Genomic DNA, 15,311 nt, shown 5'->3' with positions numbered 1-15,311 from the left:
CCCCCCAAACCCCCCCCCCCCCAAAAAAAACTAAATTAATAAAAATTAATAAAAAATAAGGAACTATATACATTATTAGAAATATTTTACATATGAAATTAGCTTTACAAATTTATAGAATAAAGGATCTGTTGTTGTTGTTTGATTCAGGGGAAGTCGTGGCCTAATGGTTAGAGAGTCAGACTCATAACCCAAAGGTTGTGGGTTTGAGTCTCGTACCGGCAGGGATTGTAGGTGGGGGGAGTGAATGTACAGCGCTCTCTCCCACCTTCAATACCACGACTGAGGTGACCTTGAGCAAGGCACCGAACCCCCAACTGCTCCCCGGGCGCCGCAGCATAAATGGCTGCCCACTGCTCCGGGTGTGTGTTCACGGTGTGTGTGTGTTCATGGCTGTGTGTGTGCACTTTGGATGGGTAAATGCAGAGCACTAATTCTGAGTATGGGTCACCATACTTGGCCACATGTCACTTCACTTATTCCACTTTTCTGAGAAAAAAAAAAAAAGTATATATATATATATATAAAAAAAAAATTTAATTATCAAAGAACTGTTTATAGTAGTTTGAATTAACAGTAACTACACTAGATTAGATGAGATACACTGGATGACAGACAGAAAGCTAGAATTTAAGCAATACATGATTAAACACAAAGAGCACATGAAACAAACACACAGCACACACTGTGCTTCAATGGAAGAGTGAGGACTGACTTCATGTGGGACCAGACCTGGCTGAAGTCACACATTGAGACAGAGATGTGGAGATGGTGTTGAGATAGAAGAGCTTGATAGCTTGTGACAGTCAGCGCTCCTGCTATCATTCTTGCTCTATCACTCGCCATCTTCGGCTGAGATTAAACCCCGACCGGCTCTGAAAGTGACAGATGCGAGCGAGCGTCTCCGGCCCGTGGCAGAATCTCCAGAGGAGGCCGTATGCCACACTATTACTAATAAGAGGAGCAGGAAATGGGGCACACCTCGGCTCTGTAATCACAGCACTGCGTCTCTTTTGACGTCCTCTGCCGGTGACCTCATTAGCTGGCCCGTATCGGGATTAAACCGGGGTCAAAGGTTAAGCTGGACGGGCTCTCTGAGGGGCGTGAAGCTTGATTAGAAAGCTGAGCAGAGGGAAATGAGGAAAGACGAACAGCTCCCTGGACGTCTGACGTGATTGGAACTGATAAAGAAGATTGATGTAGTGCAGAGAGAATCGAGAGCGGATAATGTGCTCAGGGTCCGGCCCGTCCTACAGGCGATAGAGACGCTCAGACGGGGCCCCGATGCGCCGAGATGCTTCGTAATACATGTTCACAATTTATCTAATCTACACCTAAAGCCAGTGGCACATCGTGACAGTCCCACATTACTCAACAAATACAACTTTAAAGCTATAGATTTACCACAATGATGCACAAAGAAATCTTCATTTAACAACAGAAATTGTTACAAATTTTATAATAAATATATAAGAATATAAATATAAGGAAAAAATTTTACTGAAAATTATTTTAAATGTACTGTATATAAGAAAAAGTCTGGGGTCAGTACGTTTTTATTTTATTTTATATATATATATTATAGGATATATTTCAAGGATGCATTACACAAGATTTCTGTTTGACATAAATGCTGTTCTTTTGAACTTTCTATTCATCTGTGAATCCTGAAAAATCAAATGTATCACGATTTCCACAAAAATATGATGCAGCACAACTGTTTTCAACATTGATAATAATCAGAAATGTTCCTTGAGCAGCAAATCAGCATCTTAGAATGATTTCTGAAGATCATGTGACACTGAAGACTGGAGTAATGATGCTGAAAATACAGCTGCGCATCACAGAAATAAATGACATTTTACAATAGATTCACATTGAAAACAGTTGTTTTAAATGTTAATAATATTTCACAATATTTATGTTTTTAATGTATTTTTGATTAAATAAATGCAACCTTGGTGAGCCTAAATATACAAATTTACAGTATTTGTAAATCTTTCTATGTAGAGGCCTACATACATTTAAAAAAAAATGCATTTTATTGTAATTTTTTTAATTAGTCTGTTAATTTATTAAACAGATTAAGAAGTATATTTTGCACATAATTATGCTTGTTTACATTGAATATGTAAGTTTTTACGTGTATTTTATTTTTTCCCCAACATTACTGTACCTGATTTTCAATGCCTTTTCACTTTTATTTTTTTAAATTAATCTGTTAATTTATGAAACTGATTAATAAATAGATTTTGCACATAGTGCTGCTTATTTACATTGAATATTTTGCACTAAATAAACATTTACACACACAGTTATGTACAAGGTCCAGGTCGTGGGAATAACGGATGGGAAGTTTTGCTTTTTGAGACTCGTGCACAGTCACTTTTGTTTAGTTTCTGCTAAAATAAAGCATCAGGTTAGCTTTGTGCGACATCATCCCGAATGAATTGAGATTGAATTGGTTCAGCGTTCTTGTAGCTCAAACAGTAAAGTATGGCACTAGAAACATTAAGGTCATGGGTTTTGATTCCCAGGGATTGCATGAACTGAAACAATGTGTAACTTGAATGCAAAGTTGCTTTGGATAAAAGTGTCTGTCAAATGCATAAATGTAAATGCACAATATATTGGAACCATATTAGTTATATTTTGTTTGGCATATATTAGTATTTAGATAATCTAGCACTTACTTTAAAGGCACAGGGATATATTATGGCAAATATTTATAATAAATTATAAATAATATTATAAAATCACTTTGTGAAGTGTTTTTTGTTGAAGAGCGCTGTCCTTTTAAGAGCACATGTTGGTACGTGCTGCTGTGTGCATGTAATTATTAGTATTGTGCGTTTATGTGCATAAGAAATTTAGTTAATGTCTTGAAAAAAAAGTACAATAATTAAAGGGTTAGTTCACCCAAAAATGAAAATTCTGTCATTAATTACTCACCCTCGTGTTGTTCTAAACCCGTAAAACCTTCGTTCATCTTCGGAACACAATTTAAGATATTTTTGATGAAATCTGAGAGCTCTCTGATCTTCCCATAGACAGCAAGGTAACTACCACGTTCAAGGTCCAGAAAAGTACCAAGATGATCATCAAAGTAATCCGTGTGACATCAGTGGTTCAACTGTAAAGTTACAAAGCTACGAGAATACTTTTTTGCGCAAAGAAAACAAAAATAACGACTTTATTCCACATTTTCGTCTCTACTGCATCACTTGTGGACGCGCGTTCACTACAGTATAACGACAGTAATTACGTCATTACGCCGGATCTGGGTCAGTGCCGGCGCTGCGCGACGCTCGCGTCATGATAAAGTCGTTAAAGTACTGACCATTTTTACAGACCATTAACCCATATAATGGCGCTTTTCCACTGCATGGTACGGCACGGTACGGCTCTTACGGTTCACTTTTTGGGGGTTTTCCACTGGGTACAGTACCTGGTACCTGGTACTTTTTTTAGTACCACCTCGATTGGGGTTCCAAGTGAACCGTACCGTTACCAAAACGTGACGTGTTAACTCTGCTGATCACGGATTGGCCGGAGAGAATCTCACTACCTGCGTCACAAAAGAACCAGCCAGCGAAGGATCGAACACAACTGTTTTGAACGAGCGCACATTTTTTTAACAACCAAAAAGTTTTGTTGTCTGTTGCGGAAGAACAGACGTTTCTCTCGTTGATAGCAGAGGAGCGGATCCAGCGAGAGCTTGATGGGGCGACGCCGAATGAAAAAGTTTTTTTTAGGAGTCGTGGTAGTAGAGGCGGCGCAACTATAACGACATGTGAATAATCCCACCCACTCTAAAGCGGTACTGAACTGCAGTGGAAACGCAAACCGTGCCAAACCGTGCCGAACCGTGCCGTGCCGTTCCACGCAGTGGAAAAGCGCCTTAAGAGAACCATATAAGAGTGACTTCAAGTAAATATTTTAGGTTGAAGGGTTTCTGTAAATAATGTTAATAATTTAATATAATTTAATTCCAAACCAACATTAACAACATGGCTAATACTAATACAAAATGTAATGTTCATATGGAAACTCATTTCCGCCACTGAATAAAAATTTTAAAAGGTAATTGCAACTTTTTTCTCACAATTCAGATTTTTCTCGCAATTGCGAGTTTACATCTCACATTTCTGATATTTTTTCTTAGAATTGCAAGTTTATATCATGCAATTCAGACTTTGTAACTCACAATTATGAGTTTCTATCACTCAATTCCGAGAAAAAAAGTCAGAATTGTGAGATAAAAAGTTGCAATTACCTTTTTTTTCATTCAGTGGCAGAAATGGGCTTCCATATGTTCAGCTGGTAATTTGCTCTTGATAATGCAGATCTGTCGACTTCTGTCTGTCCTGATTTTCATGTTAATCATTTAGCATATTGTTGCACTTCACAAGATAATGTCTAATTGTAAGGATATTCTTGTTTACTTTTGTTTGATAAACAACTAGTACTTTGTTGGGACATTCAATGTAAAATCTGAAACTAAACCAGTTGAAAACTGCTGTACAGTATATTTCTTAAAATGGAAAGATGTGTGTCATCTCAGTAAGTTGATGTATTGTGTTTGCAGGCGGTCTCAGAGGCGCTTCTATCGTGGATTCTCTGGACACGCTGTACATCATGGGTCTGATGGAGGAGTATGAAGAAGCGAAGGAATGGATCCAAAACAACCTGGACCTGAACTCGGTGAGCAAACATGGTTGGGTTGTTTCTCCTTGGATTAGCAGCTCTGAATTTAATGCTGTCTGAAGCACTTGTGGAAAAGCCTTCTATTGATCCGGAGCTGCGCTGGAGTCAGTTGTTTCTTTTAACCAAAGTCCAGTCCTGGGAATTGAGACAGTTTTGATCCAGATCAAACATTCGTGAGTGGATGAAAGGCCTCCGTTGTGGCTTTGTGTTGACTTACTGTGACTTGTGTTGAGTAATGTAAAGAGAGCGCTCACTCACTGATGGACAGTTCTGAGGGAAAACTAAGAACTTGCAATTTAAAGATAAACTGCATAGTTAGATTACAACTGGAGCCTTCGCAAAAGTTACCATAGTGATGCGAGGATGTTGTCTGTAGTTGCTAGGATGTAGCTAAGTGGTTGATTAGAATATCTGAATGGTTACTAGGATATTTTGGGTAGTTTCTAGGCTGTTGCTTAGGTGTTCTGAATGGTTGCTTAGGCGTTGCTAGGATACTAGGATGTTGTGGATAGTTGCTATGCTATCGCTTATGTGTTTGTGATGGTTGCTAGGATACAAGGATGCTGTGGGTAGTTACTAGGCTGTTACTTGGGGGTTCTGAATGGTTACTAGGGTGTTGTTAGGATACAAGGATGTTGTGGGTAGTTGTTAGGCTATTGTTAGGGGGTTGCTTAGTTGTTGTGAATGGTTTCTAGGTCATTTCTAGGATATTAGAATGTTGTGGGTAGTTGATAGGCCTTTGAGAAACGGTTGCTTAGATATAATGAATGGTTGCTAGAGTGTTGCAGTGTTACTGGTATGCTGCTAGGCTGTTGCTTGAGTGGTGTTCTGAGTGGTTACTAGGGTGTTGTAAGGATACATGGATGTTTCGGGTAGTTGTTAAGTCGTTGCTGAGTGGTTGCTTAGGTGTTCTGAATGGTTGTTAGAATACAAGGATGTTGTGGGCAGTTGTTAGGCTGCTGCTAAGTGGTTGCTAGAATTTGAGGATGTTGTGGGTAGTTGCTAGGCAATTACTAGGTGGTTGCTTAAAGGTTCTGAATGGTTGCTAGGGTGTTGCTAGGGTAATAGGATGTTGTGGTAGTTGCTAGGCTGTTGCTAAGTGGTTGCTTAGAGGTTCTGCATGGTTGCTATGGTATTGATAGGATAATAGGATGTTGTGGTAGTTGCTAGGCTGTTGCTAAGTGGTTGCTTAGAGGTTCTGCATGGTTGCTATGGTATTGATAGGATAATAGGATGTTGTGGTAGTTGCTAGGCTGTTGCTAAGTGGTTGCTTAGGTGTTCTGAATGGTTGCTATTTGGTTGCTGGAGTGTTGTGGGGGGTTACTAAATGGAATTTTAAACCCTAAAATTCATAGCAATCAATTAATAATATTTGTAAATTAAATGGGTAAAGTAAATCTGGAGTGGCTGTGTGTCAAAAATAGAATTAAGGCGTTTGCATTGACATTGGGCGCTTGTTGTGTACAGAAGATGATCTAGTTCAGCTGGATTGTAGCACTTGCACTTTTGATAACCAGAAGTTTAAATTTCCTAACTCTTGACATTGAGATTTTCGACAGTGTAAAATGGCTTGTTAAATCTGTCGTTGGCGTGTTTGAGCTGCTGTCATTGCTCAAGCAGAACACTCTTATTGCATTCTGAAGCAAGGCGGCAAACTGCTCGGATCTATCCTGAAGCTTTTTTGGCAGTTCATTAAAGGTGCCAGTGGTGTTTTGAAAGTTGTGTCGGTGGTACATGTGAATGATGCCTTCTGATTGGTCTTTCTGAGTATCGGTGAAAGTATGTGTTCTTCTACCACAGCCCCTAAAGAAAGACATAGAACATAGATATTCATTCATTTAATTTCGTGTCCTTTCCTATAGTTGACCCCAGTGTCTTCAGATTTTAGCTGAACATGAAGCAGTTTATAATATCTTAGTTCTGTTGAACTAATAAAACCTAATCTATTGAATTTCTTTGAATAAGTAAATTCCTCTTCCTGTTCTGAATTTTGCACACACACACACACACACAGAGAGAGAGAGAGAGAGAGTGAGAGTTGTGCCGTAATTAGATCTATATGGCAGGAGTGTGATGAACGTCCTGCAGGATCAGCAACAATGTCTCTCTCTCTCTCTCTCTCTCTCTCTCGTTCTCTCTATCGTATGATGAGCTCAGAGTCCCGTGGCGTAGCGGTGAAGCGTCTGAGGTGTTTGATGGCGAGTTTGTCATGAAGACACACAGTGTAGATTTACTCGGCACACTTTGTCATAGAGAAAGCCAACCTCATCTGTCACTTCCGCAGCTTTCAATCAATCTCCTGCCGCAGTCTTCGCTCTTTAGCTGACAATTTGCTCACTGATGGAGAGCAGAGCACTTCAGTGCGCGACCGTCATGCTCTATGAAACCATGCCAGAGATTCTCTAATCGCAGCAGAAGATGGCAGCCGATGCGTCTGTATCAGTGAGTTAGAGACTTATAGTCAACAAATCAAAAGTTTAGAGTTCGAGGCGAGCTATATATCAGCCGGGCCAATCACTTGATGAGCACTGGGCGGTAACCATTACCATTTGACCAACTGAACAGGTGCTAGCGCCTCCTAGTGTCAGTTCACAGTTTAATGAGACACGCCAGTAGATGATAAACTAGTTCTGCTTTCAGGTTTTTTTAGTGAATTCTGACAGAATATTGTGCACATTTATTAATTCGATTTTTTGTGTTCATTTATCTATCTTTACAGAGGAAAATATTTGAATTAATTACTTATGATTTTATTCAAATATTATTGAATGTGTTTGGTAAATGTTGGCAATATTGTACTTTATTTACTTATTTATTTGTCTATCTATGGAGGAAAAATGTTATGAATCTAAATATGATTCAGATATTATTTATTCTGTTTGTGTGAGTATTGTGTGAATTCATTTGTTTGTTTGTTTGTTTGCTTGTTCATTCATTTATTTATTATAGAGGAAAATATTTGAACTAATTACTTCAGATTTTATTCAAATATTATTTAGTGTGTTTGGTAAATTTTGACAATATTGTGTGAATTTATTTATTTATCTATCTTTATAGAGAAAAAGATTAAACTAATTACTTCAAATGTGATTCAGATATGATTTAGTATGTTGAGTGAATTTTAACAGAATATTGCGTGAATTTATTTATTTGTTAGTTTGATTATGTTTTAACAAATTACTTAAGATATTATTAAAATATTATTTAATAATATTTAGTATATACGGTTTGTTTAGTGTTTAGTACCTAAAAAAGTTTAACTAATTACTTCAGATATTATATAAATATACAAATAATATTTTCTAAATATTGTATTATTCATTCAGCTATTATTTTGTTTATTCATAGATCTGAGCAGAGAATATTTCTCATGTAGATTTCAAGTATATTTAGTGAATTTAGACATAGTGTAAATGAATTAATTGTTTGTTGAAAATTTTCAAACTTTCATGTATATGTATATATAGTAAAATGACAAAAACACAACAACATTACTAACATTTTAAATTAAAATTACTAAATTAAAATGAAAACAGAAAATATAAAAACAAAAAAAATAATTTAAAATATTAATAAAAACTATAATTGTACCTCAGTGATGTAATGACACTGATTGTTACATGATTTTCATTACATATTTTACGCCCCCCCCCCATTCTCATTATCATAACACAAAGAAATCTCATTACTAAATTTTATATAATTATATAATACAATTAAAAACTATATAGACGTTAAAAAAACTAAATAATAAAAATGAATGACAACTGAAAATATAACTAATTCAAAATCAAAACTATAATAGTATCGCAATGATGCTAAAATGTCACTGACTGTGGCATAATTTTCATTTAATATTTTACCTGCCAATTATTTTCATTATCATAATGCAATTACAATTGCATTCAGCAAACCTTTGCTTCCAGCAAACCTTTGCAGCTTGTATCAGTTTTACAAACACTAAAGTTTAACAACCAAAAAAACTCTGATGGCAGAGCCAGCCGTGAGGAAATCACACCGCAGGCGTCGGGGCCCCTGGCGACAAATAAATGTGTGCTCAAAATCGCACCTCAGTGTTTCTTCCAGACTTCTATTTATTTCTTAATAGCTCAATTAGTCTTCCAGATTGCAGTTTAATGAATTTGAATTTGGTCTTGATGAATTTGAATCTGATCCTCATTTGTCTGTCGCCGCAGCAGAATCCCCTCGACGGCTGAAGTGTGAACAGACTATGGAATGTGGCAGGTTTGTTTGCTTGTGAATTTAATTAATTCATCATTACACGTCGACGCGCTGGAGATTGTGAAGCAATTAAATCAAATGCATCATAGGCTCCATTTACACTGAAAGGAATAGTTCACCCAAAAATGAAAATTAGCTGTAAATGTGCTCACCCTCAGGCCATCCAAGATTAGGATGAGTTTGTTTCTTCATCAGATTTGGAGAAATGTAGCATTGCATCACTTGCTCATCAATGGATCCTCTGCAGTGAATGGGTGCCGTCAGAATGAGAGTCCAAAAACATCACAATAATCCACAAACAATCCACATCATTCAGACACTGTTGCTTCCGGCTAAAATACAAGTTCATAATCCATCATAATGCTTCCTCCGGTGAAAAGTGGTCTGGTCTGAATCAGGAGAGAAATCTGCACAGATCAAGCAGCGTTTACAAGGCAAAACAGCTCTAAACAAATATGTGGCTGGATTTTGATGTACTGACAACATCTAAAACATCATCTCAACATCTATAACATTATTATGTATTTACAGCTAAAGAAACAATGTAAATAATTATGAATTTATCATAAAATGCTAAAAGTGCAACTATAAAAAAAAAACTTGAAGTCAAATCAAGAATAAAAAATAAAAATGATTTATAAAAAGTAATGGACAGAATCATGTAGGCCTCCAATGACAATTTTAATAACATTATAGCAATAAAAACAAAAGATATTTTGAGTCACTAATACCACTCTTACCTTGAAATCTAACCATAATCATTTCTTTAAAAATATAAACGGGATAAAAAAAAACAGACAGACAGACAAGTGCACTTACAATAATTTATTGCAAAAATGTAAAAAACTAAAACAAAAAACAGTGTAACCGATATGACAACTGAATACACTAAAATCAAAATAGAATATTTGTAAATAAGGATTTGTGCACTTGTATGTCTTTAAACTTGCTCATATGTAAATAATTTAAGTGTTCGATGCTTTTGACATTTATAATACTATAAATTAGTTATGTTTCAGTGTCTATGCAAACATAAATAAATGTACGTGTGGCAGAACAACACATTTAAATACATATGAATACTCGTTTAAATATATATATATGTATGTATATACTCACACATTTTCAGCTAAATTTCTTTTTTGGGGGACGTATTTCTTTAAGGTCCCTGATAAGTAAACAATGAACTTTCATGAAGTCAGTAACATTGTGTTCTGCTAAATATCAGATTAAATATCAAGCATGAGCGTTTCACAAGGTCAGATATTCTGTGTTTTTATGGTTTTAATGCACATTTTTCACCAGACTTGTGCCTTTCCAGAATCAGTGTATTCATAATTCATGCTATAGTCAGATAGGTGGTTCTGCTGGCTGGGAATAGTTTATTTTAATAATGGGAATTACATGATTGATGAAGGTGACCTGAAACTAAAAGATTTAAATATACAAAATCGTCCTCCTCGAGACTTGACTGCAAGGTGAGGGAAAAATCGATACTAGAGAAGAGGAGAGGGGAAAAGTGTAAATCATGACTGTTGAGTTGAGAGAGTTTGTGCATGTCTGGATCTGAACGACATTTGAGCTTTTCTCTCTGAGGAAGACAAACCAGACCTACTGATGACTCATCTAGGAGATGTATATTCAGAGTTTAGCCCTGTGAAATATAGGATATGTCAGCCTGGTCTCACAGATGTTAGTATGAAACGTTTACCAGGTACAACATTTGGATAGATGCTGAAATGTACAATATGGATGTACTGACAACATATAAAATGTAAACATTATTATTTGCACTTTGACCATTCTATGGATACATTTAGAGTCCCAAACCTAAATATGACCATTTTATAGAGAATATTAAAAAAATTATTTAGTAATGGACAGAAATATGTAGGACTCCAATGACAATTTTAATAACAATATAGCCACAAAAAAAAAGCTGCCAATCCCATTTCTACCTCTAAACCTAATATTTTTTAATCTGATAATTTCTTTAAAATATGTTCATATTTAGTGCAATCACAGTCATTTATTTACTGCAAAAATGTCAAAAACAAAAGAAAACAATGTAATTGATATGATAACTGAACACATTAAATAAAAATAAACAAGGATTTGTACATTTGTATGTCTTTATAGTTGCTCAAACATAAATCATTTAAATATTAGATGCTGTCAATACATAAATATTGTATGTTTCAGTGTGGTAAAAACACTAATCATGAGATCTGTAACGGGGCTGACAAGACGTGAGACGTGCGGATCCATGTGCAAGCTTTTATTAAAGCAGAAGAGGTCAGAAACACAGGCAGGGTCGAACAATGGCAAACAGGTATATGGCGGGCAAGACACAAGAATAATCCTAGGGCTAGCGTAGGTCAACGATCGGCGAACAGAATCAAAAGGGCGAGACTAGAGGGGATAAATCCAGGAAAACAGGCAAAGATCAGAAACCGGGAAAACAGACAAGGCAAGACTAGGCTGGGCTGGGAAACTAACGAGGGCTCTGTAAAGTAGCTATCACTGCTTGCGATAAGCGCGTACAATACTCGGCAGAGAATGGTTGTTTGAGTGAGTGTTAAATAGTGAGTGAGTAATATGAAACAGCTGTGTGCAATCAGTGCTGTGTGCAATCAGTGCAATGAATGATGGGATATGTAGTCCGGGATGATATGCAACAGTTTGTGTAGTGCGAGAGTCAATGTAATGGAAAGGGTGACCTCTGATGGTAAGCAGATGGAAGTTCATGGACCGGATTCATGACAAGATCACGCTGCATATATAATTTACACAAAATTAAGTCTAATTTTATATCTATCTATCTATCTATCTATCTATCTATCTATCTATCACGCTGCATATATAATTTACACAAAATTAAGTCTAATTTTATATCCATCTATCTATCTATCTATCTATCTATCTATCTATCTATCTATCTATCTATCTATCTATCTATCTATCTATCTATCTATCTATCTATCTATCTATCTATCTATCGTGCTTTTAAAATTGTTTTTCATTGATTTTTTTAATTGTCAGTGCTTAATGGGATTGTAGTTCATTCCCTCAAAAATTGTAAATATACAGTTTTGTATGTTGATCTTATTTTCAGATGTATTTTTGTTTCAGGTCATAGTTTGTAATGTGATCGGTTTCAGAGCGGGTTGCTTTGGTTCACGATTAGAGTTTCTGTAAAGAAAACGAATGAAAGTGAGGCTGCTGATCAAGCGCTCGGTCACTGCTGTGCTCTGTTGTGTAAAATAAAATCAAGTCCTGTGCCATTTTTCCTGTTGACATGTTTTCTATTGAAAGTGGAAGTGAGTTGAACGGATGCTACAGCAGAAAGCCTAGAATCGCTGCTGGTAATGACTTTCTCTTGCACTCACTGTTGTATTGACGGGTAAATGTAATGTAGAGAGAGAGATTGCGAGGAGGACGATCGGCTGTAATTGGGTGTAATTACTCTGGTGGGTCTGTCTTAATTATCAACCTTGTCTTTTAATTTGCCAGGAAGCATTTAAGTGGATGGCCTTGAAACATATCCAGAGGACTGTCCAGAGGAGATTTATTTTTGCTCACATTGCCAGCATACATTGTTCAGAAATGTCTATTTAAATGAATTAGACTGCATTTATTCTAAATATAAATAAATAGGCTATACTTACTTTTATACTTTACTTTTATTTACACAAAAATGTATGTATGCATGTGTGTGTGTGTGTGTGTGTGTGTGTATGAATTGTATGGTTTATTTCAGACTACAAGTGCATTTTTCTCACTTCACACCGCTGCAGTGTTTGATTTAGTTTGCACGGTTTCACTTTAAAAGCACTACACACTCCCAACAAGTCGAAATGTTCTTCTCAAAGTAGCCTCTTGATACCCTCAACATAATGGATCCATCTGTGTTCCAACTCTATCTAAATAAATGAGAGTCTCTGAAGATCTCCAGGCTGTCAGTGAGGAATGAGCTCCATAAAGTGAAGGTGACCTGAAAGTGATGGGAATTAGCCTCCGAAGAACGGCCAAATGAGAGGATCACTCATGCTGTCTGTGGCCAGATCATCTGCTGCTGGAGCCAGTGAAGATGTTGAACCCATATGAATGAAGACGCTCATGAAGTCTTAAGAGTGGTTCACACATGAAGCCATTCGTCTTTAAAGTGAGCTGGTATTTCCAGTGACACGAAAGAGTGCGCGTGATGTTCCCATGCTACAGGGATATCATAAAAGCAGTATTCTGAGTACGTTTGATTCAGCATTGATAATCGCTCATGATGTTCCTGCTACACTTAAAAATCAAGGTTCTTTATTGATATTGATGATTGGAACCATGGAACCTTTCCATTGCACAAAGGTTTTTTTGTTTTGTTTTTATACAGTGGAAAAGAGTTCTTTAGAATATTCAAATGTTCTTCAAACTAAGAAAAAAAATGATTCTTTTAAGAACTGTTCACTGAAAGGTTCTTTGGGGAACCAAAAATGTGTAATCTTCGGCATCGCTTCAGAAAACCCTTTTGGAACTTTTATTTTTAAAGTCTCTAATTTCAGCCCTTAAAATTAATCTTTGATACTCAAAATGACATATTTAAACGTTTTTCCTGCCTTGAATGTAACGCTACACTCTCACCTCATTTAGTATATACTGATATGAATATGCAAACTAGTCCCCGCCTCCACTCGATCACAGCAGCTCAGCCATATACTGATTTTGAAGAAGAGGAAGTGCAACCCTAGTAAGAAAAAAATATATACTAAAATGCATTTGAAATACATTTATTTTGTGCTTAGTATACTACAAATACATTTACATATTAATGTGCTTAATAAAAATATGCTGCAATTGTACATTTGGTTTACTAATCTGGTATACTTAAAGTCTGCTAAACTGGAAGAACTAATTTTGTGCTTAATGCACTTTAATTGTGCGGAAGTAGTGCTGAGGTCCAACTAAAGATATGTTTAAGTATATTTGATTGTGCTAAAGTGGATCTATTGCAAATATAATTCAGGTACACTTTAAGTATCTTGCATTGGCTGATATTATACAGAGATAAAACAATCCTTATATTAAAACATATTTTAGGCATACTATTAAGAAATGTGCATTGTGCAATAAAGAAATACTCCAAATAAAATTTAATTTTCACTAAGTCTTATGTCAATAAATATGTTAATGGATTTGAGGTATACTTAGTATGAATAAATTATGGCATAGGGTTTTTTTTTTACTAGGAAATCAAGTTTTGATTTTATAAAATCATCTGATGTCGTGAACATTTTGTGGTGCTGTATGACAAATTAAAATCCATTTTGATAGCTGTTAATTGTTTTGACAGTATTTAACTTTTAGTAATATGTCTAACTAGAGAAAAAATTAATTCCTGAATACATATCAGAATAAACTGGCATAATTAGTCAAAATTAATTATATAATCATTTATATTTATTTTTATTTAAATTCAAATTTTTGCGTCCAGTTATCATGTGGAAAAACACAATTTATGCCAAAAATGTCATTTTGATAAAATGATGAGTAAAATACACTTTAATCTCAGTATATTTAATAAATCATAATACTCAATGGATTCAAGTTTTGATCTGAAAAATATCAGAAAATGATGTGGTGCTGTATGACAAAATTCAAATTCATTTTGATAGCTGTTAATTGTTTTAACAGTATTTAATTTTGAGTACTATGTGCAATTAGAGAAAAAGTATATTTCATATAACAGAATAAACTAAAACTATATATTTATTTAAATATATTATTAAAGTTAAAACAGTTTAAACTTTTAGAAAGCACGTCGCGCATTTTTGTGGAGGTTTTTTCCTTTTCACTGCGTCTCATATGTTTTTAAAGGCAATATGTGTGATGGGCGATTCGGCTCTTTGTATTAAGCAATGCATAAATAAGTGATGCTGTTTTGTTAATAATTGTTTATGCAATTTACGAAATTATATTTGATTTATATGAGTTCATTTAGACATAATGCACTTTTTTTATTTTTATAGACAGTTACTTCCTTGCGTTGACAATTTAATGTGCTGCATTATTTTGCTCATTGCGCCCTCCTGTGGCCTCGGGAGACAAGCCAAAAGTTTAACCTATTTAATCTGATCTAAATTGAAGATCTAAATTGAATCTTTCTAATTTATTAGAAATTAGATATTTGTTTAATTTTAATTTTGTTTTTGACTGTTAAAACAAAAAGATATTTGTTGTTTGTCTCAATAAATTGAGTTAATTTAAAAATACAGTGGTTAAATGTAAAAAAAAAAATTATATTGCTCTGTTTTAAAAAAGGTTATAAAAAATGTCAATAATTATCGATACCGAACGATATGAAACATTATATC

The 15,311-nt window shown here is 35.3% G+C and overlaps 1 protein-coding gene across 1 annotated transcript in view; it reads left to right on the top strand.

The window, feature by feature from the left end:
- The window catches only part of LOC107601975 (mannosyl-oligosaccharide 1,2-alpha-mannosidase IA-like), a 126,246-nt gene that overhangs the window by 47,849 nt on the left and 63,086 nt on the right, over positions 1–15,311 (top strand). The window contains exon 5 of the mRNA XM_016294348.1: positions 4,589–4,704. Within this exon, the coding sequence (XP_016149834.1) occupies positions 4,589–4,704 (116 nt within the window). The remainder of the gene's footprint in view (positions 1–4,588; positions 4,705–15,311) is intronic.

This window comes from Sinocyclocheilus grahami, unplaced genomic scaffold, assembly GCF_001515645.1.
Source record: "Sinocyclocheilus grahami isolate Dianchi unplaced genomic scaffold, SAMN03320097.WGS_v1.1 scaffold316.1, whole genome shotgun sequence".
Classification (NCBI taxonomy): domain Eukaryota; kingdom Metazoa; phylum Chordata; class Actinopteri; order Cypriniformes; family Cyprinidae; genus Sinocyclocheilus; species Sinocyclocheilus grahami.
Note: the sequence above shows the minus strand (reverse complement) of the source record. Positions and strands in the feature narration are given on the sequence as shown.